The 23876-nt window shown below is 40.0% G+C and overlaps 1 protein-coding gene across 1 annotated transcript; it reads left to right on the forward strand.

Annotated features, from left to right (window-relative positions):
• Positions 1 to 3758: 3758 nt before the first annotated feature.
• Positions 3759 to 8894, forward strand: LOC138876110 (uncharacterized). The gene is made up of 6 exons (XM_070155006.1): positions 3759 to 3979; positions 4363 to 4530; positions 5113 to 5301; positions 5481 to 5784; positions 5865 to 6071; positions 8754 to 8894. Exons 1-6 carry the CDS (start codon positions 3759 to 3761, stop codon positions 8892 to 8894), a joined length of 1230 nt encoding a protein of 409 aa, XP_070011107.1.
• The last annotated feature ends 14982 nt before the right edge of the window (positions 8895 to 23876 follow it).

Consider the following 23876-nt stretch of genomic DNA (forward strand, 5'->3'; position numbering starts at 1 on the left):
AGAGAGAACTGTAAAGAATCCCGAGCAAGAAGAGATCACTCAGAAAATGAAAAGCATAGAATAAAGTCTCAAGAACATACAAGGTCTGAGTGTCCAGAAGAGTGTCTCCTACGCTGACTTGTGCATGTTCCCTCATGTTCATCTGCCCATTGGTTTCAAGACTCCTAAATATGAAAAATATTATGGACATGGGGACCCCATAGCTCACCTGAAAAGGTATTGCAATTAGTTAAGAGGAGCGGGCAGGAAATAAGAACTCTTGATGGCCTACTTCGGAGCGAGTTTAGCCGGAATTGCATCCGAATGGTATATGGACCAAGACATCTTCCACTGGCACATATGTGATGACTTGGCCCGAGACTTTGTCAGATAGTTCCAGTACAACGTGGACATAGCTCCAGATAGAAACTCTTTGTCTAATTTCAAAAAGAAGTCTTCAGAGAGCTTCCGAGAGTACGCTATCAAGTGGCGTGAACAAGCTGCCAGGGTGAAACCCCTAATGGATGAGACCGAGATGGTCAGTGTCTTCTTGAAAGACCAAGAGGTTGATTACTTCCAGAACATGATGCCCGCTATGGGCAAGTCATTTGCAGAAGCCATAAAGATTGGGGAAATGGTGGAAAGTGGTTTGAAAACGGGTCGCATCCTAAGCCAGTCAGCTATAAGAGCCACTTCTCAAGAAATCTAGAGTGGGCCGGGGGGGGGGGGGTAGCAAACCGAAAAAAGAAAGAAGTGGCAATGATGGCCTCAAGTCTGAGAAACCCCCGTCAACCCCAAGGTTACTTTGGTTCCTCGTCAAGCAGCCCGCAATATTACTACCCTCACCAAGATATGGCATATGCCATGACTCCTCAGCCTTATGTAGTAATGAATGCCCAGCCATACGCTCAACCGCAACAACACTATAACCAGAATCGAGATCCAACTCCTAGAAATAATCCTCCTCACCAAGCTCCATATAATCCCCGTCCACCATAGAATAATTTTCCATATAACGCCCGTACCCGTGAACCACCCAGAAAAACCAACTTCACACCCGTCGGTGAATCATATTCCAGCCTCTTCCCAAAATTAGTCCAAATGGGTTTGTTACAACCCGTAGCTCCAATAGGCAAAACCTAGAGTCACTCTCCTACCAACCGGGTACCCGATGTGCTTATTATTCAGGGACAGAAGGGCACGACACTGAAGATTGCTGGACCCTTGAGAGAGCGATCGAGAACCTGATAGAACAAAAACGGGTAGTGTTGAGGGATGAGGAGATCCCCAATGTAACCAATAACCCATTGCCAGCTCACAACAACGGGCTAGTTATTGGGATAATTTGTGGGGACAGAGAGTTTGATCCAGTTTTGAAAGCTATCATTGCTATTGCCGATGTTGAAAATAAGCCCAAAGCGGCAGCAAAACAAGCTAAGGATGAGAAGAAGAGCAACTCCACTCCTCAAAGCATAGAAAAGGTTGTGGAAGACAAGACAATGGCAGTACCTCCTAAAGATGCCATTCCTTTTGTTCCTAGGGCCCCCAGAAAGGAACAGTTCGTGTTGAGTCCCCCCAAAAGGTTTGAGCAAAACAAGGTTACACTGAAGGTACCAAAGATGTACGTACCAAAGAGGACTTATGTGGCACGGGGACGATAATTCACCCACACTGACTGAGCCCGTGGTTATCAGCCGCGCACCACAGAATCCCATGAAGGACCCTACTACCGTCCTCTGGAACTACAATAAAGCAGTGGTTATGTACAAGGGAAAGGAAATCATGAGGGAGGTGAATGAAGCGAACCCGTCTGGGAAGTACCTCAACTTAGAAGAATTGAACAAGACCAAACATAAGCGTTTTCCTCTTAAAAAGCCAGTCAGTGCTGAAGAGGTAGAGGAATTCTTTCGAAAAATAAAAACCTCGGACTACGCCGTGAATGATCAACTCAGAAAGTCCCCCTCTCAAGTCTCACTTTTCCCCTACTGATAAGCTCTAATGAGCATCGGAAAGTGTTGTTAAATACGCTTAATGAGGCATATGTTCTGGTCGAGACCACGGTTGAGCAATTGGAAAGAATGGCAGAATGATTTTTTGAAGTTAACCGGATCTAATTAAGCCGAAATGACTTGCCTCCGGAAGGGGCTGCCCACAACAACGCTCTTTATTTGACCGTCAAGTATGAAGGATACTACGTGAAAAGAGTTGTGTTGGATGGCGAATCTGGGGTTGACATCTGCCCTCTCTCGACCTTATAGATAATAAAAATTGGGACTAAAAGGATTAGGCCCAACAATGTTTGCATACGTGCATTTGACGACGTCAAGAGGGATACGATAGGGGAGATTAATTTGATCCTAACCATCGCCCCTGTGGATTTTAAAGTAACATTTTAGGTTTTGGACATGGACACCTCCTACAATTTTCTCCTAGGAAGGCTTTGGATCCATGCGGCAGGGGCCGTACCCTCTACTCTCCACCAAATGGTTAAGTTTGAACATGAAGACCAGGAAATCGTGGTCCACAGAGAAAATAAGCAATCAATTTACAGGGACCCGCCAGTCCCATGTTTGGAGGCTAAGAAAGGTAGCGAGCACATAGTCTTCTAAGATTTTGAAATCGTGGTCGTGGATCAGTGTGAGGAAGGAACTCCGTGTCCTCAACCCTTCTTGTCAAACGCGTCAATCATGGTCTCCAGTGAAATGATCAAACATGGCTACAAGCCCGGTAAAGGGATCGGGGCATCTTTGCAAGGCATTACAGAGCCCATCACTTTGACTGCCAGTGAGAAATTCTTTGGTATCGGTTTCCAAGCTATAGAAGCCAATGTAAAATGGGCTAATTAACATAAGAACAATGGGTGGGTTCTACCTCAGCCGGTCCCGCATCTCGCCAAAACGTTTGTTAAGACAAGGTACATAGAAGAAGAAGAGGCTTTCATGACCGAAGAAATTGAGGACATCTGTGGGGCAATGAGGTAAATGTTATAAGAGGTTAACATGGTCCAACCGGGTGAAGGCTCAAGCACTGCCGAGGTGTAATATATAGGGCCAAATGCTAAACTTCAAAATTGGAAGGCTACTCTATTCCCAGTCAGGCGGGAATCCCGGTAGTTTAGTCTTGCCATCTTTTCTGCATTCCGAGTTATTTCAGGGTGTAGCTCGAATATTTTTTTGTTTATTGTCTTTTAAAATTCCAATGTAAACCCTCCTATCTTCAAATTCAATGAATTGAAATCAATATTTCATCGTCTATGAATCTCTTTCTTTATTCTTTCTGATTTTGTTATTTTTATATCTCTTTTCAGTTCTAATGATGCGAACTTAAATAACATGACATGTTTGCGGACTTCATGCCCTGTCTAACTGTGCAATAATAAATCAAGAACTAGAAGATGATGAAGATGAGGCTTTTAGGGAAATAAATCGAGAATTGGAACAATTTAAGAATAAGCCTAAGCCAAACTTAAATGAAGCCGAGCCAGTTAATTTGGGTAGTCCGGAAGAGATCCAGGAAACCATGATAAGCATTCACACTGATGAAGAACTAGAGATGCATTGGTCCAACTTTTGTTCGAATTCAAAGATGTGTTTGCCTGGTCCTATGATGATATTTCAGGACTGAGTGTTGATTTAGTGGTGCACAAATTTCCAATTTACCCCGGTTAACCCCTGTCCAACAAAAACAGAGAAAGTTTAAAACAGACACCAGTGACAAGATCAAAGAATAAATCACCAAATAGTTAAAAGCGGGTGCGATACACCACATAGTTGGCTAATATGGTCCCAGTGCCAAAGAAAGATGGGAAAACCCGAGTGTGTGTTGATTATCAGGATTTGAACAAAGAAAGCCCCAAGGACAACTTTCCATTACCAAACATCCATATCCTTGTTGACAACTGTGCCAAACATGAGATACAGACTTTTGTGGATTGTTATGCTGGGTATTATCAGGTTCTGATGGATGAAGAAGACGCAGAAAAGACAGCTTTCACCACAGGGTACTTACTATTATAGGGTCATGCCGTTTGGTTTACAAAATGTCGGGGAAACTTACATGAGAGCTATGACTGCCATATTTCACGACATGATGCACCAGGAAATTGAGGTGTACGTGGATGATGTGATCATTAAATCCAGAACGTAGGACAACCATGTGCGGGATATGAGAAAGTTCTTTGAGCGTCTGCGTAAGTATGACTTAAAGTTAAATCCAGCTAAATGTGCATTCGAAGTTCCATCTAGGAAACTTTTGGGGTTTATAGTCAGTTTGAGGGGCATCGAGCTAGATCCAACAAATATTAAGTCTATTCGGGATTTTCCCCCTCCAAGAACCAAAAAAAGAGGTTATGAGTCTGCTGGGAAGGTTGAATTACATTAGCAGATTCATTGCTCAGTTGACTTCCACGTGTGAGCCCATATTTAAGCTGTTGAAGAAAGATGTGGCGATTAGATGGACAGATGAGTGTCAGGAAGCTTTCGACAAAATCAAAGAAAATCTGTTGAATCCGCCAGTGTTGGTCCGACCTGAACCTGGAAGGCCTTTGTTCTTGTACTTGGCAGTGTTGGAGAATTCTTTTGGATGTGTTCTCGGGCAACATGATGTGATTGGGAAGAAAGAACAAGCCATATACTATTTGAGCAAGAAGTTCACTAGTTGTGAGGCCAAATACACTTTGTTGGAAAGAACTTGTTGCGCCCTAACTTGGGTCGCTCAGAAGCTCAGGCCTTACTTGTTGGCTTATACCACCTATCTCATAACCAGGCTGGATCCTTTGAAATACGTATTCCAAAAACCGATGCCCACAAAGAGGTTAGAAAAATGGAAAATCCTACTCACCGAGTTTGACATAGTCTATATCATCCGCACGACAATGAAAGCTCAAGCCTTGGCGGATCACCTAGCTGAAAATCCTGTTGATGATGAATATTAGCCTTTGAGTACTTACTTTCCGGAAGAGGAAGTAAATTCAGTTGAGGTAATTCCAGAAGACACCAATGCTTGGAAAATGTTCTTCGATGGAGCTGTGAATGCAAAAAGTGTCGGGATTGGGGCAATTTTAATTTCACCCACTGGTCAGCACTATTTGGCCATAGCCCGACTTCAGTTTTTCTGTACGAACAACACTACCAGGTATGAAGCCTGCATCATGGGCATGAACATGGCAGTCGATCAGGATGTGGAAGAATTTTTAATCATGGGAGATTCTGACTTGATTATTCGACAAGCTCAAGGTGAATGGGAAACTCGGGATATCAAGCTTATTCCATACAGGAAAAGAGTGGAAGATCTTAGCAAACGATTCAAGTCTGTTGAGTTCAGGTATATTCCTTGATTCCACAATGACTTAGCTGATGCACTGGCTACTTTGGCCTCAATGCTGCCGTATCCGGGCAATGTCCACATTGATCCATTGGAAATCCAAGTCCGAGAGAGACATGGTTATTGCGATGTAGTTGAATAGAAACAGATATTCAGCCATGGTATTATGATATCAAAAGATACTTGAAAATAAAGGAATATTCCGAGCAAGCTAGTGGAGACCAAAAGAGAACCATTAGAAGGCTCGCCAGTAGTTTCTTTTTGAGTGGAGAAGTATTGTACAAAAGAACTCCAGATTTGAACCTTTTAAGATGCGTGGATGCCCAAGAGGCTGGAAAAATCATGAGTGAAGTGCATGCGGGAGTATGTGGACCCGATATGAATGGGTACATCCTTGCAAAGAAAATCCTTCAGGCAGGTTATTACTGGATGACCATGGAAAAACATTGCTTCAGTTTCGTCCGAAAGTGTCATCAGTGTCAGGTACACGGTGACCTGATTCATGTATCGCCTTCAGAACTACATCCTATGTCAGCACTGTGGCCGTTCATTGCTTGGGGTAGGATGTCATTGGGCCAATCGAGCCGAAAGCTTCAAATGGACACAAATTCATCTTAGTTGCCATTGACTATTTCACAAAGTGGGTTGAAGCTGTCACCAAGAAGGCAGTGGTGGACTTTGTGCATTCCAATATCATCTGTCGTTTTGGTATTCCTAAGGCTATAATTACGGACAATGCTGCAAATTTGAATAGTCATTTGATGAGGGAGGTATGCAAATAATTTAAGATCACGCATCAGAATTCTACCCCTTATCGCCCAAAGCTAATGGTGCTATTGAAGCAGCGAACAAAAACATCAAGAAGATCCTCAGAAAAATGATTCAAAGTTCTAGACAATGGCATGAAAAGTTCCCTTTTTTCATTTTTGGGATATCGCACAACTGTGCGCACATCAGTTGGCGCGACACCTTATCTATTGGTTTATGGCACTGAGCCATAATACCTGCAGAAGTTGAAATTCCATCTCTTCGAATCATCGTTGAAGCTGAGATTGAGGATAATGAATAAGTCAAGACCCGTCTAGAATAGTTAACCATGATTGATAAAAAGCGGATGGCCGCAGTTTGCCACGGGCAGTTGTAGCAACAAAGAATGGCCCGTGCATACAATAAGAAAGTGCGTCCTAGGAAATTTGAAGTGGGGCAACTCATCTTGAGACGTATTCTCCAGCATCATAAGGAAGCAAAAGGAAAATTCGCTCCAAAATGGAAGGGTCCGTACATTATAAGAAAATTGTTGCCAAAAGGGGCATTGTACTTGGGAGACATCGAAGGAAATGACCCCGAAACAGCTATCAATGCGGACGCGGTCAAAAGGTATTACGTTTAACCCTTTTGCGGTACTGATATTCTCCGATTGGGATGACAAAGACTTTCATTCTCGCTACCCAAAAACTGTTAACCCTTTGAGCTGGTTACCTTTCTTTGATTACCCTCTTTGGAACCTGAAAATGTTGTTTAAAAAAGAGAGAAAACAAAACAAAACAACAAAAACAAAAAAAAACCAAAAGCAAAGTTCCCCAAACTACATTCGACTTGATTCCGAAAGGATACGTAGGCAGCCTCTCTTTGGGGTTCAGTCACACCAAAATAAAAATCCACATTTCCCCAAAAGTGAAACTAGAGCAGAAGTTATAATGGTTCAGCGATGGTTCACCTGAAAGGTTCCAAAGTTGTAATTCAACCCAAACTCTTTTTACCACAAATCATGTTCAAGTCCTTCCGATCAATCGGTAAAGATGTTCGAAATTGGAGGATGTGGTTATTTGGATTTGATACAATCAAATGAGAGAAATAAAATAAGAGAGTTTTATTGGTGAAAACCAACACGGGCACCATAAGGCGATGGTAAGTAGAGAAATTGAAAATGAGAGAGTCTTGTTAGTGAAAACTCACAAAGATCACTATGAGATGACAGTGAGAAGAGAAATAAGAGAGGTCAGTTGGTGAAAACCCGCAAAGGGCGCCACTGATCGAAAAAGGATCCCTTACAACCATCGGCACTGATAGAGTGCTAGCAAGATTTCTCAGTTTTGAGATATGGGTTATGATGGGTTTACGAGAGTTGGATGGTTTGCACAGATTGGGTATCCAGTCCAAGAAGCATGTCATGTTTATTGAAGTCTGCGTGCACTGCAGATAAGTCCTTCTTTCCTTTCCCCGAAAGGGACACTTCTCATTTAAATTCATTATCCTATCCGTTGTTTACTTTTCTTTGAATCCCTTTCGGTCTAATTCTTCTCCGAAATTAATACAAAGAAAAGATAGCAAGATTGGTTTTACAGGGTTTTGTTTGACAAAAAGATAAAATTCAAGAAAGCACCCATCCTCAGCAGGTGCATCAAGTCGACCTCGACTGTCCATGATGGACGATGCTCCAGAGTCAAAAACTCTTGAAAAGAAAAGAAATCAAAGTCAAGTGCCCATAAAGACAAAATAACATGGAAAAGGCCAAGCCCCACACGGGTTAATCATCATGTTGGAATTTGGGAGAAGTCAAGATCCCCGGGTTTAGAAATGAAACCAATTTCCAGAAAGCCAGCAAGCAATGGGTATTTTTATTGACAGAGCTGGGCCAAGATAAAATGATTGAAACCATCAAGACCACAAAACCAACCACCATTTCAAACTGACAAATTGTTTTTTGTTTGAAAAACAGGAAAACACGTGCAATCTAAAACAACCTTGCAAGGAGTAGGTGCAACAAAAAAGAAACTGCGCAAGGGCTAGAAACAGCTTTGCAGCAATAATCAATCCAAAAGGGAAGTCTCCTCCAAATTCATTCCTTCATTTTTACTCATTTTCTTAAAAAAAAATGAAATGAAAAGAAAGAAGAAGAAAAATTCAAAATCATGGTAGCATAGGGTCTCCAATCTCTAGCTACGTCTTTTCCAACATAGGGTCCTATTCCCTAGTTTATTCCAGCATAACCCCGATGATATTTCCGTCATAACCCGATGACACTTTCGGCATAACCCAATGACTTTTTCGGCATAACCCAATAACTCTTCTGGCATAACCCGATGACTCTTTCGGCATAACCCGATGACTTTCCCGGCATAACCCGATGACTCTTCCAACATAGGGTCCCACTCCCTAGTAGATACCTTCATAACCTGGTAATCTTTTCCCAATATAGGGTCCCACTCCTTAATTGATGCCAACATAACCGGGTAATCTTTCCAACTTGGGGCCTCCAATCCCCAGTTGATTTCATTTTAGATATATGGTCCCCACTCCATAATCTCCTTTTCCCAAGGATACCCAATCTTGATTTTATTGCTTTCAATAAAGAAGTAGTTTAGAATTTTGTTACAATAACTCACGAAATTTTCCTAGTGAAAACTGGAGCAGAAAATTTTGTTCGTTTGTTTGTTTTGGTACTTGAGCAGTTTTTTACCTTGAGGCACAAGTTTCAAGATGACCAAAAGAAGAAGTCTCAATCCAGAATAAAAGAAAAAGAAAAAGAGAAAAGAAGTGAACTCAAAGTGTACAAGCGGAGAAAAAATGGGGACTGCTCAAGATATGATTGAAGTCACAAGTTTTGCATGTCCCGCCTTGATCCGAAAAGCTGAAGAAAAATGAACCAGCGGTTGCAGCTAACGAGCATCAAGATTTAGATCAGAGTCTGTAGGAAGAACCAGCCAAGACTCAAAATCAAGCTTTAGAAGGTTTATAGATAAGAATCTTGTAACTCGTAGTTGATAGGCTTAGGTAGTTTAGTTTTTCATTTTTCATTTTGGTGTAATAAGGAGCTCAGCAAGCAGAAACAGCAGCAACAGCAGTGAAATCACAGTTTCTCGGTAGTCCCAGCTACCAAAACTTCTAGAACTACACTGAACTGATTCCTTTATAGCCAAAGATATGTAGGCAACCTCTGAAGCAAGGTTCGGTCAGACTTTTTCCCAAAAAAGCTTCCTAGGGAGTATCCAGACGGGCAAAAATCGCTCATAATTGCTCATTTTATCTTTGTCCGTAAACTCTTCATGTTTCCGAGCAAAGAGGGGCAGCTGTGAACATGTGATTTTTGCCCTACTAAAAAATACTCCTACAAAATTAAAGAAATAGATTTTTTCCAAATTGTTTTCAATTTTATAAGATTTTATTAATTGTTTGCATTTTTGTGCACGTTTAATTTTTTTAAAATCATAAAAAAAGCCCCAAAAATATCAAAAATTTCATGCATTGCATATTAGGTTTTGTGTTCATATTTTAGGATTAATTCGTTAATTAATTTCTTTATTAAAATGAAAAATCACAAAAAAATATTGTCCATTTTACATTTTTAGTTCTTAATATTAGATTAGTAAAATTTTTTTCATCAATTTAGGATTAATTAATTTTGTAAAAATTATAAATACATTTTAATTTGATTTTATAGATTAGATTAATTTAGGATTTAATTTAGACTTTAATCAATTAAAGAAAAGAAAAAAAAAGGAAAAAACAAAGAAAAGGAAAATAGGAAGAATATATTTTTGGTCTTCTTTCTTCTAAATTTGGGCCAACTCCTAAAATGGCCCAAATTAATTTTAAATTCCAGCCTAATTCCCATAACCCCTGCCCGATCCGGTCCCAAGCCCCACCACCCAAACAACGTCGTTTTCCCTGTTTTAATCCCAGCCGTTGATCTTCCATGATCCAACAGTTGGGAACTAACGTCCCCCATTTAAAACTGTCCGAAGACACCCCTAAACCCTAAAATCCAATTCACTTCCTCGTCTCTCAACCCCAAAGACCAAAATCCTAGCCGCCCTCTCATCCCTCGCTGACTTTGCCTCTCTGCGCCGCCCGAAAATCACTTTACGGTGGTGGGGTACCTCCAAACCGCCTCAAATTCACACCCCGTAATCCCTAGCCTCCCTTATTCACTAATCCACCAACCTTTTCACCAAAAATCCCACTAAATTCCACCAATTTCAAATCTGACACTTATACCCAAAACCCTAAGTCGTCCAAACAACCCTAAAATTACACCAGATGACCCTCAACCTTCCCTCACCACTATCCTACCCTTGATTTGCCAAAAATCCCCATTGAATTCTTTGAATCCTAAATCTACGAAGAACCAGAAACCCTAGTTCTATTTTTTTTGAGTTTCTTCGGATTGTTTCCAGACTCGAAGTAGTTGAAAAACCATGCTAATCAATCGTTCTCAACAAGAACGGTTTGTTAGCATATTTTTGAGCTATATTGAAGGAGTTCCGACTTTTCATACTCCTCTTGGTATATATTTTCTAATCTTTTCCTTGTTTCTTTATTCTTGTTTCCCTAATTTTTGCATGTGTATAACCATAAGCTAATTTAGTTCATTTCTGTATAAGTAAATTAGTTTACTGTTAGGCTAGAACTAAAATTGTTCCAAGCAGGTTTACTGTTAGAGAAAAATCAGCTTAGTTGTTAGTTTGTTCGACTTCATCTTTCATAGATTAATTAGGTTAATTTTTGGGATTTCATTATATATTCATTTTAGTTCTTCATTTGGTTTACTGTTTTGCTATGTTTGCTTATTTGAATATAATTCTGTTTAGGGTTTGATTAGATTAATCCTTTAATTCACTAATAGACTAGGCGTTTGGTTTAAGGTCTAGTTAATTCTAAGTTTAATTGATAATCAAAGCTTCTAAGGATACAATTGAAAACAATATTAGGAAGTTCAATGCTGGAATCTTCTAGATTGTTCTAGGAGGTTCCACAAGGGTTTTTGAAATCAGAATTTAGGTCAGAATTGGTTAGAATTGAAATAATCAGTACTTGAAAGGGTAAAATTGGATTTTACATTGAGTAAAAATCAGAAGGTTCTAGCATATGTATAGGTGTCCCCATTTCCAGCATGAAAAATGCTAGAATTGGGCTGAAAAAGGACAGACAGCTGTCCAAATATGCTTTACTATCTGACACTTAGGGAATTTAGGGTAGAATATGCCATTTTGATGCTATTTTGGCATATCCTATAAAAAGAAAGTTATTCCTTCATTCTGGACAAACATTGGATGAGCATATCTTGACCTAAAAATTTTAGAATACAAAGAAAAATCTCTGAAACTTTTTCTGGCATAAAATTTCAGTTTTCTAGTTAGATTTCTAGGCTAGTTTTTCTGATACTCTGATTTTCCAGAAGTTTGAGTGTTGGTTCTTGGTTTTCTGGGATGGTTCCTACTGCTGCTGTTTGGTTTTGGTTGCTGCTCCATCTCTAAGTCTTCATCCAGCATTTTCACTTATTTTCCTGCTGTCTTTTTTACTTGTCAAGGTACTGATTTCAACTCTCTCCTAATGTACTGTTTTATTTGAATGTTATAAGATCATAATTTGCAAATTATATTTAATGAATGAGTGTTCTTTCATGTAGTAGTTGATTACTTTGTTATACATCTAGTTAATTTGTTGCTATATGAGTTTAAGGGTAGAAATGAACTAGTATGTACACTTTGTTTGGTATAACGATACCTGTAGTTCCCTCTTAAAAATGGCTAAATTTGAATTTTTTTTAATTACAATTCTATGCTGATTCTGAAACTTTGATTGCTGAATTTGTTTTTCTTTCTTCTTCTACACAATGATAATTACATAGTGTTTTGTTTGAGGTCATGTGGCCTATGGGCTATAACTTGTGGATTTGGCCACTAGTTGGCCAAATTAGCATATTTTGAAAGCTAAAAACTGAAATTTGTTTTGTTGTTATTATGCTGAAGTTGAGGGCTTCATGTGGTGAACTGAACTTTTGATTGGATCAACTATATCCAAAAAAGGGGGCAAGAGTCCACTAGGTTGTCAATTTCCCTAAATATTGTAATACAATTAGTTGAGGTATTCTTCTCCTAGAATTCTAATGTAATAGATTAGTTATTAATATAGTAGTTTATATATTAATGGGCCATAATGTAACGTTCTGATTTTTGACAGCTTTATTCTTACCTAATGCACTGTAATTAATTAAGTTCTAAATATATCGTGATTAAAACCACTACTGTTAGGATTTTATTAAATAATTATTTTGTTATTGTATTTTTGTAAATGTAAGCACAATGTTGCAATGGCTAAGGCTATGGGCCAGATGTTTAAAGTTGAATTCTGCAATTCAGATTGGGCCAGACTCACAAACTGGCCCAGTTAAGGAAAATGTTTCAAATGAGTGTGAGCTTAAGCCATTGGGCCCGGGCATTAAGCCCAATAGCTTGACTCCAACTATGGGTTTCCTTTTCAACATTAGCATTAATTAGTTATTCCTTTTATGTATTCGAAATCATGCATAGTGTAAGGAGTTTCAGAACTCGAATCATATTCTGGTTTTGCCTTGAAATGAATTGATTTCAAACCTTTGGATAAATGTATATTTCGGGTAAATCTCATTGATATTAAACTTAAACTCCTAATGGGCCTAGTCATTCCAGAGAAGCGCCAAATAGCCCAGTTGGACTACTTCATTTTATCTTGGGCTTATAACCTTTAAAGACATGCTTTCATTAAGTAGTTAATACCTTTTATCATTAGACGCTGCTTTAGACTTATATAACAATCAAAATAGCTTAGGAAATAATTTGAACAATGTAGTTTGCTTTAGGCAAGAAATTAAATCATCGTGACTATGAGTATGGTTCCCGTGACATAGTTATGATACCTAATCCCCAAAATCGGGTGTGCATTTCATGTAACCCGATCATAACAACTTTGAACAATAATAAAAATAAACATATCGCGAATCGCGAGTGCATCTCATGTAGCGTGGTTTGCAGTGTGTTCCAAAACGGCAAGTGTACGACAATTGTAACTTGTTCAAGAAATAATTCCATAAAACCTAAAAATGAGCTAAAATAATTAAAAGCTGTAATAAAGTTAAAAATACACAATAGGTTTAAAACAACTAATGAATCAGATAGTTAGGCCAATTATTAATAGTTAAACGACCGTGTTAGAACCACGAAACCCGGGAATGCCTAACACCTTCTTCCGGGTTAACAGAATTCCTTACCTAATTTTTTGGTTTTGCAGACTTTTAAATAAAGTCAAATCTTCCTCGATTTGGGATTTAAAATAAACCGGTGACTTCGGACACCATACATTATTCCAAGTGGCGACTCTGAATAAATAAATAATCCCATCTCGATTAATGTCACTTTAATTGGAAAGACTTCCCTTATATACCCCTTTTGGGTAGAAAAGGAGGTGTGATAGACGCTACAAAATCAATGGTCGAAGAGTTGGAACAAGTCACCTTGGTCGAACATCTACCCGATCAGAAGGTATACCTGGGTACGGGGCTAACCCGAGCTCAGGAAAAAACTTATTCAACTTATTATAACTAACATAGATTATTTCGCTTGGTCCCATCTTGATATGACTGGGATCCCACCAGAGATTACCACTCACAAGTTAAGCCTGGACCCAAAATTCCACCCGCTCAAACAAAATAAGTGTCATGACCCAAATCGATGGGCCGCAACGAGCACCCGATACCTTACTCAATCGAGTACCTATGTAACGTATCTTTTGTATCATACTATCATAGGTAAATGAGCTAGAGAGGCTATCGTGAGATGAGTAGAATAAAACAGGGGGATATACTCGACATAGAACGATCCGTCCTGATATAAAACCTTACATACATGACATACGAGCCTATAAGGCCAACATGATCATTTGTAAACTCAAAACATAGACCGATAAGGCCATACAAGTATATGTATACATGACATCTGTCTACAAGTCTCTAGGAGTACATAAGTATCACAAAGGTCGGGACTGGGCCCCTCCATACCAATTAATACATGTCCTAATTATACTGACCAAATAAGCAACTCCGGTGCAATTGGATTACACCAACACCTTCCGCTGAGCTAATAGCCTACTTGGAGGATTCTCAACCTGTCTATCGGAACCTGTAGGCATAAAAAGCAGCGTCCCCAGGCAAAAGGAACGTTAGTAAAAATAATGTACCGAGTATGTAAGGAATGAAAATCAGTAAACAATAGACATGAGAGAAACATAGAGTAAAAAACTCAACATGTATATCTGAATAGCTCTGTGAATCATTTAAGATTACAATGTCATGCATATGCGTATAGATTTCATGCCATGCATGGGTATACGCGTTCATAATATCATCAAGCCTCTAAGGGCATCCCATCATATCATCTCGGCCACTGTGGACAAATCATCAACGTGTACCAGCTGATCAGGTGGCGATGCTTATATAATACTGTAACCTTTTCTCACACACATATATATATATATATATATATATATATATATTATATAATATTCGTAACCTTTTCTCATATATATATATATATATATATATATATATATATATACACGCATATATAACGTCGTCTGGTTGTGGGTCAATGTAAATGAATGCAATGCATGAGAAGTACATCAATAAAATCTTTCGGAACGTCATAAGACCATCATACCTTTGATTAATATCATGAAGTAAACTTTATCAACTTACGTATTTTCTAAAACCCATGAACAGATAATAGAATAATATGACACATGAGAAATCAAGAACATAAGCATCTCTAGTATATTATGAATTGAGTTATTTATGGAAATTGTGCATTTTTACTTGTTTTGTTTGTATCGTATAGATCATGCCAAAAGGAAAGAAGGGATAGCCTTAACATACCTGAGCCGGTTCTCCGGACAATCCCTCTAACACATGACAATTGCAACAAAACACGTGAGAGCAAGACCGGAGTAGGAAAAATCCGTATGATATTCTTGAGAAAGATTGCACCGTACTCGCTTATAATTGCAAGATCTCACGTTGCTTTGAATTGTTGAAGATATTATCTTGCATATGTGACTTACGTTCATTACTTATGTTTGTAACATACAAACATTCACGTTTGAATGCATATAAGAATGGTTATTTGACTTATGTTTCTTAAGGATGGATATAACTCACATTATATGTGTCTTTTCTTTATTAAAATGGAAATGACTCACATTGTTAAGACTTGCCACATAACATAGTGACTTATAAATCACAATTCTTGAATTGGTTTGCTTCCACGTGAGGATCTTATCCAATAATTAACCACTAATCATCTTAATTAATTATTAATTTTTCACTAAAATTAATAATTACCCGATTATCCACATAATTAAGAATTATCTCAAATTACTTAAAATACTACTCACTTCTAAGATATATTATATACCTTACTATCATGGCCATGTGTTACCTTGTATGGTACTAGTCCATAAATACCAGATATTTTAGCTCGGACCGTATTTTATCCCAAAATGTCAAACTTCGACGAAACTCTTTTTCTTCAATTTGCTTACCCTCTCACCTTCACGAATTTACTCATCACTTGTTTGAAATAGAATAATGCTTATAATCTGAAAATTATTTCATTTCTGAACTTGCGTCGATTAACTTACGACGAAACTTTAACGTACGAAAATACGGGATGTAACATCTCATTTCCGAGCTTCGATTAATTATTTATGGTGTACTTTCACATATGAAAACATGAGGTGTAACATCATTCCCCCCTTTAGAACATTCGTCCTCGAATGTTGACTGATGCACTTATCATTTTCATAACTTATAGCTCTTGCGAATACCTTAATACTCTCCTTGCCATTTAGGCAATTGTTCTGTAAATAAATCCAAAGTACAGGGCATTCCCCCCTTTAGGCCTCTTTTTCACGCCATGACTTGTGGTTGGAATCCTTCTAATCTCATAACTGTTGCTACCTTCTTTTATGCAGCCTGTACGATTCCGACCTTGTAAGTGTGCCTATGCGACTCTTCTCTCCTTTTCCTCCAGCTTTTAGCTAATCTCTAGGCCTTACTTTGTGAACATATAAAGATCTTGACAAGATGTCCCTCTGGGCATCTATAGGTATACTGAAGTTCTTCGCTCGGTAATTTGTTGAACTTACGAATATTGCCATACCTTATTTTATAGACCCGTTTATCCATCCGTATGACTTTACTGCATAAAGATAGGTCATACTATATCGTAACTCTTACTTCAATTTATCGTTGCTGAGGTTTGCTACCAAATTCCAGCCTACTCTCGTTGTTTATCCTATATGCATAAGTCTAAGTCCTTTAATGCTTCCTCATTACTGTTCATCTTAAGAATGACGACCTAATCTCATCTTATACTTTGACTTTTATCCATCCATTATTGATCACCTCAATATTGATCTACACTCTACCACTCATAACTTGAAACCTCTTACGTAATCACTTGGGCTCACGTTACATCGAGGAACATTTGAAGTGATTTTCCTGATCCACCCGGTGGCGATACAATGCTATATTTCCATAATCGTATTTCATAGCATCCCAATGTGATTTACCTTATGTGGACAATCGAAGTCCCACACGTCATCCTTCATCTATCACAATTACACCTTCATTCTACTAGCAGGGCAGCATTCCATCTCTTCTAAATGCTACTATTCTTAGACTCCTTTGAGTTCATTCGGCTATACTGAGCTTTCTACAACTTAGAGAAACCATCATCTCTCTTGTTTTCATGGGCTTAATCCTGAGGACTTATCCATTCTCATCACCTTCTCACTCGCCCTTTCTTATCCTTACTCCTATCTTCCTAAAACCTTGTCGCTTTACCATACTTTAGCTTGCGACCTATACATATCTATTTATACTACTCACAACCTTCCTTCAACTTGCTTGCACCACAAGTTTCCTTGTGTTATGTTAGAACATCAAGCGAGACATCACATTGTCTCTAACTCTTCTTTACTCTCTTAACTATATCTCTCGGTACTTAACCATAGGTTGGAAGACATGCCACTGGAGATGTCACTATCATTCCTGGATATTGAATCCCAACGCTTTTAGCCTTCTATCCGAAGTATGGACTATCCACAACCTTCTGTATTTGAGTATCTCGTATGTTGTTTACCTTTACCTTACTTACCTTAAAATATCGTATCACATTTTCTATATCTTTCATGACCTCCCTTCCACATTGGTATAATTCACGTCCAACCCTTGAAACTTAATTATAACACTTGCACCTTTGGTGCGTACACAACCCAGTGGGTGCTTCATACCGACTTCTTATGAGGCTAGTACTTCTTCTAACTAGCTTTATCATAGGGCCATTATAGAATATGGTTGTTGTACTTTCTCTTTTGTACCTCTGATATTAAGAGTAATTCTGCAATGTTCTCAATCACGACTTCTATAATTTTCTAGGTCCAATAATTAGACTCTTGATTTACTTAGTTGATATAACTCTTTAGTTTTCTCTTCCTTCTGATCAACCTTTATGTAGGCTTAAGCTATGTCACGACCCCGGTTCGCCCTCCGTGAACCGTCGTGATGGCACCTAGTCTCTACGACTAGGTAAGCCTAATTTAGGGAAGAAAAACCAAAATTTGTGGAAGTAAACAATTTAAAACAGAAATAAAGTAGTAACAGTGTTTAAATGTACCGCTCGACATACACCATATATAACTCTCAAAACCAATATCCAAATCCAAGACCCGGAAACCCACGAATCACAAGCTAAGAAAAAAGAAATACTACATAGCTCTAACTCCGGAATTTGTCTAATAAGAACAGAAAGTACATAAGGGCTAAATACTAAAAGGTAGGAATAGAAAGGGACTCCTTGGTCTGCGGACGCGACAAATGTACCTTGAACTCTCTAAGTAGTCGCCTTCCTCAAGGATGGTAGGACTGAGTAGAAGTACCTGGATCTGCACATGAAAAATATGCGCAGAAGAGGCATGAATACACCACAACGGTACTCAGTAAGTGCCAAGCCTAACCTCGGTTGGGTAGTGACGAGGAAGGTCCGGGCTCTACTAAGGTTAAATACAATATAAGGGTTAACAGTGTGGAATAAAACAGTATAAATAAGTACAACAGTAAGAAATAACATAGAATTGACAGAACAACAACAACTAGAACAGAGACCAAACAAGCCACAAAAAGAAATACAGCTCAACACAGAGATAACAACCGGGGCACCTTCCAGGATACCGTCCTGTAGTCCCAATTACAACTGTCCAGTGGATCTCCTAGGATACCATCCCGTCGTCCATCATATATATGTCCGAAGGATCTCCCGGGATCCCATCCCGTAGTCCAACTATCAATGCGCGGGGATCTACCGGAATCCCGATCCGTAGTCCCAAATGTAAATACTCAGTACTAGGGGAATCTACCGGGTGCATTCCCGTAGTTCCATATAACTGTGCAGGGGGATCTACCGGGAATCTAAACCGTAGTCCCAAAGTAAATATGCAGGAGGATCTATCAGGAATCTAACCCGTAGTCCCAAAGTAAACAGACAAGGGGGAGCTACCAGAATCCCACATCTGTAGTCCAAAATAAATACACAGCAACAACAGAAAGATAAATAGAAATAGCAAAATTCATATTAAAGCAATAAGTGATTCTAGCCTAGCATGCTGCACATAATTCAAGTAAAGCAGGTTAAACCAAACAAAGCAATTAAGTCACTTAGACATGCTTTCCTAAGCTAACAACAGGCTTAATAGTGTAAGTAATAGAAACAGGAAAGGAAACATACTAGTAAGTACTTAAAGAAAACCGGATTTCCAACAATTAGCACAAGTACGTACTCGTCACCTCACGTACAAGGCATTTCAGTTACCAAATATACCAATCCTATGGGGAAGGTCCCCCACACAAGGTTAGACGAGCCACTTACCTCGAATCGGCAACACCACGTCTTTGCCACGAGTACTCGGCTCCAAATGGCCCAAATCTATTCAATTCAATTGCATAATGTAAATAACACTTCAAGTAACTGATTCTACAATTAAATTCTAAGCTAATACGTGAAATTATGTAAAATGACAAAAATGCCCCTCAGGCCCATGTCTTGGAATCGGGTAAAATTTACATGTTTAGAATCCGCATACCCTCACGAGTCTAACCATACCAAAATTATCCAATTCCGATACCATTTGATCCTTCAAATCATCATTTTACATTTTTGAAAGATTTCATAAGTTTTCTTCCCAAATTCCATCCCAAATCATGAATTAAATGATAATTCAATGATGGATTCATGTACTCTTGCCAAATCTGAGTTAGAATCACTTACCTCGATGAATTTCTTGAAAAACCTTCGAAAAATCGCCAAAATCCGAGCTCTCTAGGTCAAAATATGAAATAAAACCCAAAACCTCGTATTTATAAAGCACCCCCCGGATTTCCACCACTGCGGACTGCACAAAAACGAGTGTTGTCCGCACAAAAACGAGTGTTGTCCACACAGATTTTGACTGCAGTGACAAGCTTTAGTATTTTGGCCATAACTATCTTTATAGATGTCCAAATTGTGATTTCTTTACCCTTCCGAAAATTAGACACGAAGGGCTACAACTTTCGTTTTTGAATTATCCCAAAAATTCCTTGTAGATCAAAAGATATGAGCTTCCGAAATAGGACCAGTGAAATTTTCCTCACCGCGGACCGCACTGCATTTTGTGCGGCCGCACAGCCCCCACCGTGGATGCACTGGACTTTGTGCGGACTGCACTGGTGGGTTCCGAGGCTTGCAACTCTTCTGGACCTGCAACAACTATTATTTTTGGCCTAAAACATCCCGGAACCTACCCGGAACTCACCCGAGTCCCCGGGACTTCAAACTATTTGTACCAATACATCCCATGACATCATTCAAACTTGTTCAAAATTTCGGAATGCTCACAACAACATCAAATCACCAATTTAACGTAGGATTCAAGCCTAAGAACTCCAAGAACTCTTAACTTATGCTTTCGATCAAAAAGTCTATCAAATCTCGTCCGAATGACCTGAAAATTTGCAAGCACGTCACATTCAACACTACAGAGCTACTCCAATTTTCGGAATTCCATTCCGATCTTTAGATCAAAATCTCACTATCGGACCGGAAACTTCAAAAATTCGGCTCTCGCCATTTCAAACCTAAATTAGCTGCAAGACCTCCAAAACACAATTCGATCACGCTCTAAGTCCTAAATCACCCAACGGAGCTAACGAAACTGTCGAATTTCCATTCTGAGGCCATCTTCACACTGTTCCAACTACGGTCAACTTTCAAACACTTAAGCTCTCATTCTGGGACTAAGTATCCCAAAACTCCCCGAAACTCAAAACTGAACATCCCGGCAAATCAAAATAGCAGAAATAAACTCGGGAAAACAATTAATAGGGGATCGAGATGTTAATTCTTAAGATGACCGGCCGGGTCATCACATCCTCCTATACTTAAATATTCGTTCGTCCTCGAACGAGCATAGAGACATACCTGAAGTAGTGAAAAGATGAGGGTAACGACTGCGCATATCCTGCTCGGTCTCCCAGGTCGCCTCCTCGACCGGCTGACCCCGCCACTGAACCTTCACTGAGTCAATGTTCTTTGACCTCAACTTTCTGACCCGCCTGTCAAATATTGCTACTGGCTCCTCAACATAGGATTGATCCTTGTCCAACTAGACTGAACTGAAATCCAACACGTGTGACGGATCGCCGTGGTACCTCTGGAGCATCGAAACATGAAAAAAAACCAGATGAACTCCTGCCAAGTTGGGAGGTAAGGCAAGTTCATAAGCAACCTCCCCAACACGCCTCAATATCTCAAAAGGGACAATAAATCTCGGACTCAACTTCCCTTTCTTCTCGAATCTCATAACGCCCTTCATAGGTGAAACTTAAAGCAGAACCCGCTCTCCAACCATATAGGAAACATCACGAACCTTTCGGTCCGCGTAACTCTTCTTTCTGGTCTGGGCTGTACAGAGTCTATCCTGAATCACCTTAACCTTCTCTAAAGCATCCTGTACCAAGTCTGTGCCCAATAGTCTAGCCTTACCTGGCTCAAACCAACCCATCGAGGATCTACACCGCCTCCTATATAAAGCCTCATACGGTGCCATCTGAATGTTGGACCGATAGTTGTTGTTATAAGCAAACTCCGCCAATGGCAAGCTGATCCCAAGACCCTTAAAACTCAATCACCCATGCACAGAGCATATCCTCAAGAATCTGAATAGTGCACTCGGACTGTCCGTCCGTCTGATGGTGAAATGATGTACTCAACTCCACCCGAGTACCCAACTCATGCTGAACGGCCCTTCAGAACCGTGATGTAAATTGAGTACCCCTATCTGAGATGATAGACACTAGAATAAGTAGTGCACACAGGAATAAAATGAGCGGAATTGGTCAGCCGATCCACAATCACCCAAATAGTATCGAACTTTCTCAAAGCCCGTGGGAGCCAAACTACAAAGTCCATGGTGATTCGTTCCCACTTCCATCCAGAATCTCTATCTACTGGAGCAACCTACCCGGTCTCTGGTGCTCATACTTCACCTGCTGACAGTTGAGGCACCGAGCTACAAATCGAACTATATCCTTTTTCATTCGCCTCCAGCAGTAGTGCTGCCTTAAATCCTGATACATCTTTGCGACACCCGGATGAATAGAATACCGCGAGCTATGGGCCTCCTCTATAATCAACTCTCAAAGTCCATCAACATTGGGTACACAAATCTGACCCTGCATCCTCAATGCCCCGTCATCACCAATAGCCACATCTCTAGCATCACCGTGCTGAACCTTGTCCTTGAGGACAAGCACATGAGGGTTATCATACTGCCGCTCCCTGACACGATAAAATAAGGAAGACCGAGAAACCATGCAAGCTAGAACCCGACTAGGCTCCGAAAGATCCAATCTCACAAACTGGCTGGCTAAAGCCTGAACATCCATCACCAGAGGCCTCTCGATGCTGGTAAATAAGCCAAACTCCCCAAACTCCCTGCCCGGCGACTCAAAGCATCGGCTACCATATTGGCCTTTCCCGGGTGATACAAAATAGTGATATCATAGTCCTTCAGCAACTCCAACCACCTCCTCTGGCGCAAATTTAGATCATTTTGCTTGAACAAATGCTGCAAGCTCCAATAGTCAGTATAAATCTCACAAGGAACCCCGTATAAATAATGGCACCAAAACTTCAGGGCGTGAACAATGGCAACTAACTCAAGGTCGTGAACAGGGTAATTCTTCTCATATATCTTCAACTGTCTGGAGGCGTAGGCAATCACCATACCGTCCTACATCAACACCGCTCCGAGGCCAATCCTGGAGGCATCATAATAGACCGTATAAGACCCCGAACCTGTAGGCAATATCAAAACTTGGGGTGTAGTCAAAGCCGTCTTGAGCTTCTGAAAGCTCGCCTCACACTCCCTCGTCCACTGAAATGAACTAGTCATATGGGCTGCAATCGGTGAAAACTCCTCCACAAAACGACGGTAGTAGCCCGCCAAGCCAAGGAAACTACATATCTCTGTAGCTGAGGATGGTCTGGGCCAACTCTGCACGACCTCTATCTTCTTCGGATCCACCTGAATACCCTCACTCGATACCACGTGGCCTAAGAATGCCACTGAATCCAACCAAAACTCACATTTCGAGAATTTAGCATATAACTTCTTCTTTCTCAAGTCTGAAGCACAATCCTCAGGTGCTGCTCATGATCTTCCCGACTCCGGGAATACACCAGAATATCATCAATAAAGACAATGATAAACGAGTCAAGATATGGCCGGAACACACTGTGCATCAAATGCATAAAGGCTGCTGGGGCATTAGTCAGCCTAAATGACATGACGAGGAACTCGTAATGACCATACCAAGTCCGAAAAGCAGTCTTCGGGATATTTGGCTCCCGAATCTTCAACTAATGGTAACCTGAGCGCAAATCAATCTTAGAAAACACCCGTGCGCCCTGAAGTTGGTCAAATAGATCATCAATACGAGGCAAAGAATAACGGTTCTTCACTATAACCTTGTTCAACTGGCGGTAATCAATACACACACGCATAGAGCCATCTTTTTTCTTCATAAACAAGACAAGAGCACCCCAAAGCGATACACTGGGCCGAATAAAACCCTTATCAAACAATTCCTGTAACTGATCCTTCAACTTAGGAGGAGCCATACGATACAGAGGGATAGAAATGGGCTGAGTGCCCGACAACAGATCAATGCCAAAATCAATATCTCTATCTGGCGACATGCCTGGAAGATCTGCTGGAAATACATCGAGAAAATCCCGTACTACTGGGACTGAATCAACTGAAGGGGTATCAATACTGACATCTCTCACATAAGCTAAATACGCATCACACCCCTTCTCCAACATACATTGAGCTTTAAGAAAAGAAATAACTCTACTAGGAGTGTGGTCTAAAGTATCCCTCCACTCAACACGCGGTACACCTGGCATAGCCAGCGTCACGATTTTGGCGTGACAATCAAGAACAACATGATGGGGCGACAACCAGTCCATGCCTAAGATAATATCGAAGTCAACCATACTGAGTAACAATAAATTGGCTCTGGTCTCAAAACTACTAAGAGCAACCAAACACGACCGATAAACGCAATCCACAATGAGAGAATCTCCCACAGGAGTAGAAACATAAATAGGGGAACTCAAAGAATCCCGATGTACACCCAAATGCGGAGCAAAATAAGAAGA

The sequence above is a fragment of the Nicotiana sylvestris genome, chromosome 8 (assembly GCF_000393655.2).
Source record: "Nicotiana sylvestris chromosome 8, ASM39365v2, whole genome shotgun sequence".
NCBI lineage: Eukaryota > Viridiplantae > Streptophyta > Magnoliopsida > Solanales > Solanaceae > Nicotiana > Nicotiana sylvestris.

Bases quoted from the DNA above. Each gene is read 5' to 3' on its own strand.
- LOC138876110 (XM_070155006.1), top strand. From the start codon at position 3,759: ATGGTCCCAGTGCCAAAGAAAGATGGGAAAACCCGAGTGTGTGTTGAT. The intron at 5,785-5,864 runs GTACACGGTGAC...TGCTTGGGGTAG, and splicing joins GAAAGTGTCATCAGTGTCAG to GATGTCATTGGGCCAATCGA. The intron at 6,072-8,753 runs GTATGCAAATAA...GTACTTGAGCAG, and splicing joins ATAGTCATTTGATGAGGGAG to TTTTTTACCTTGAGGCACAA.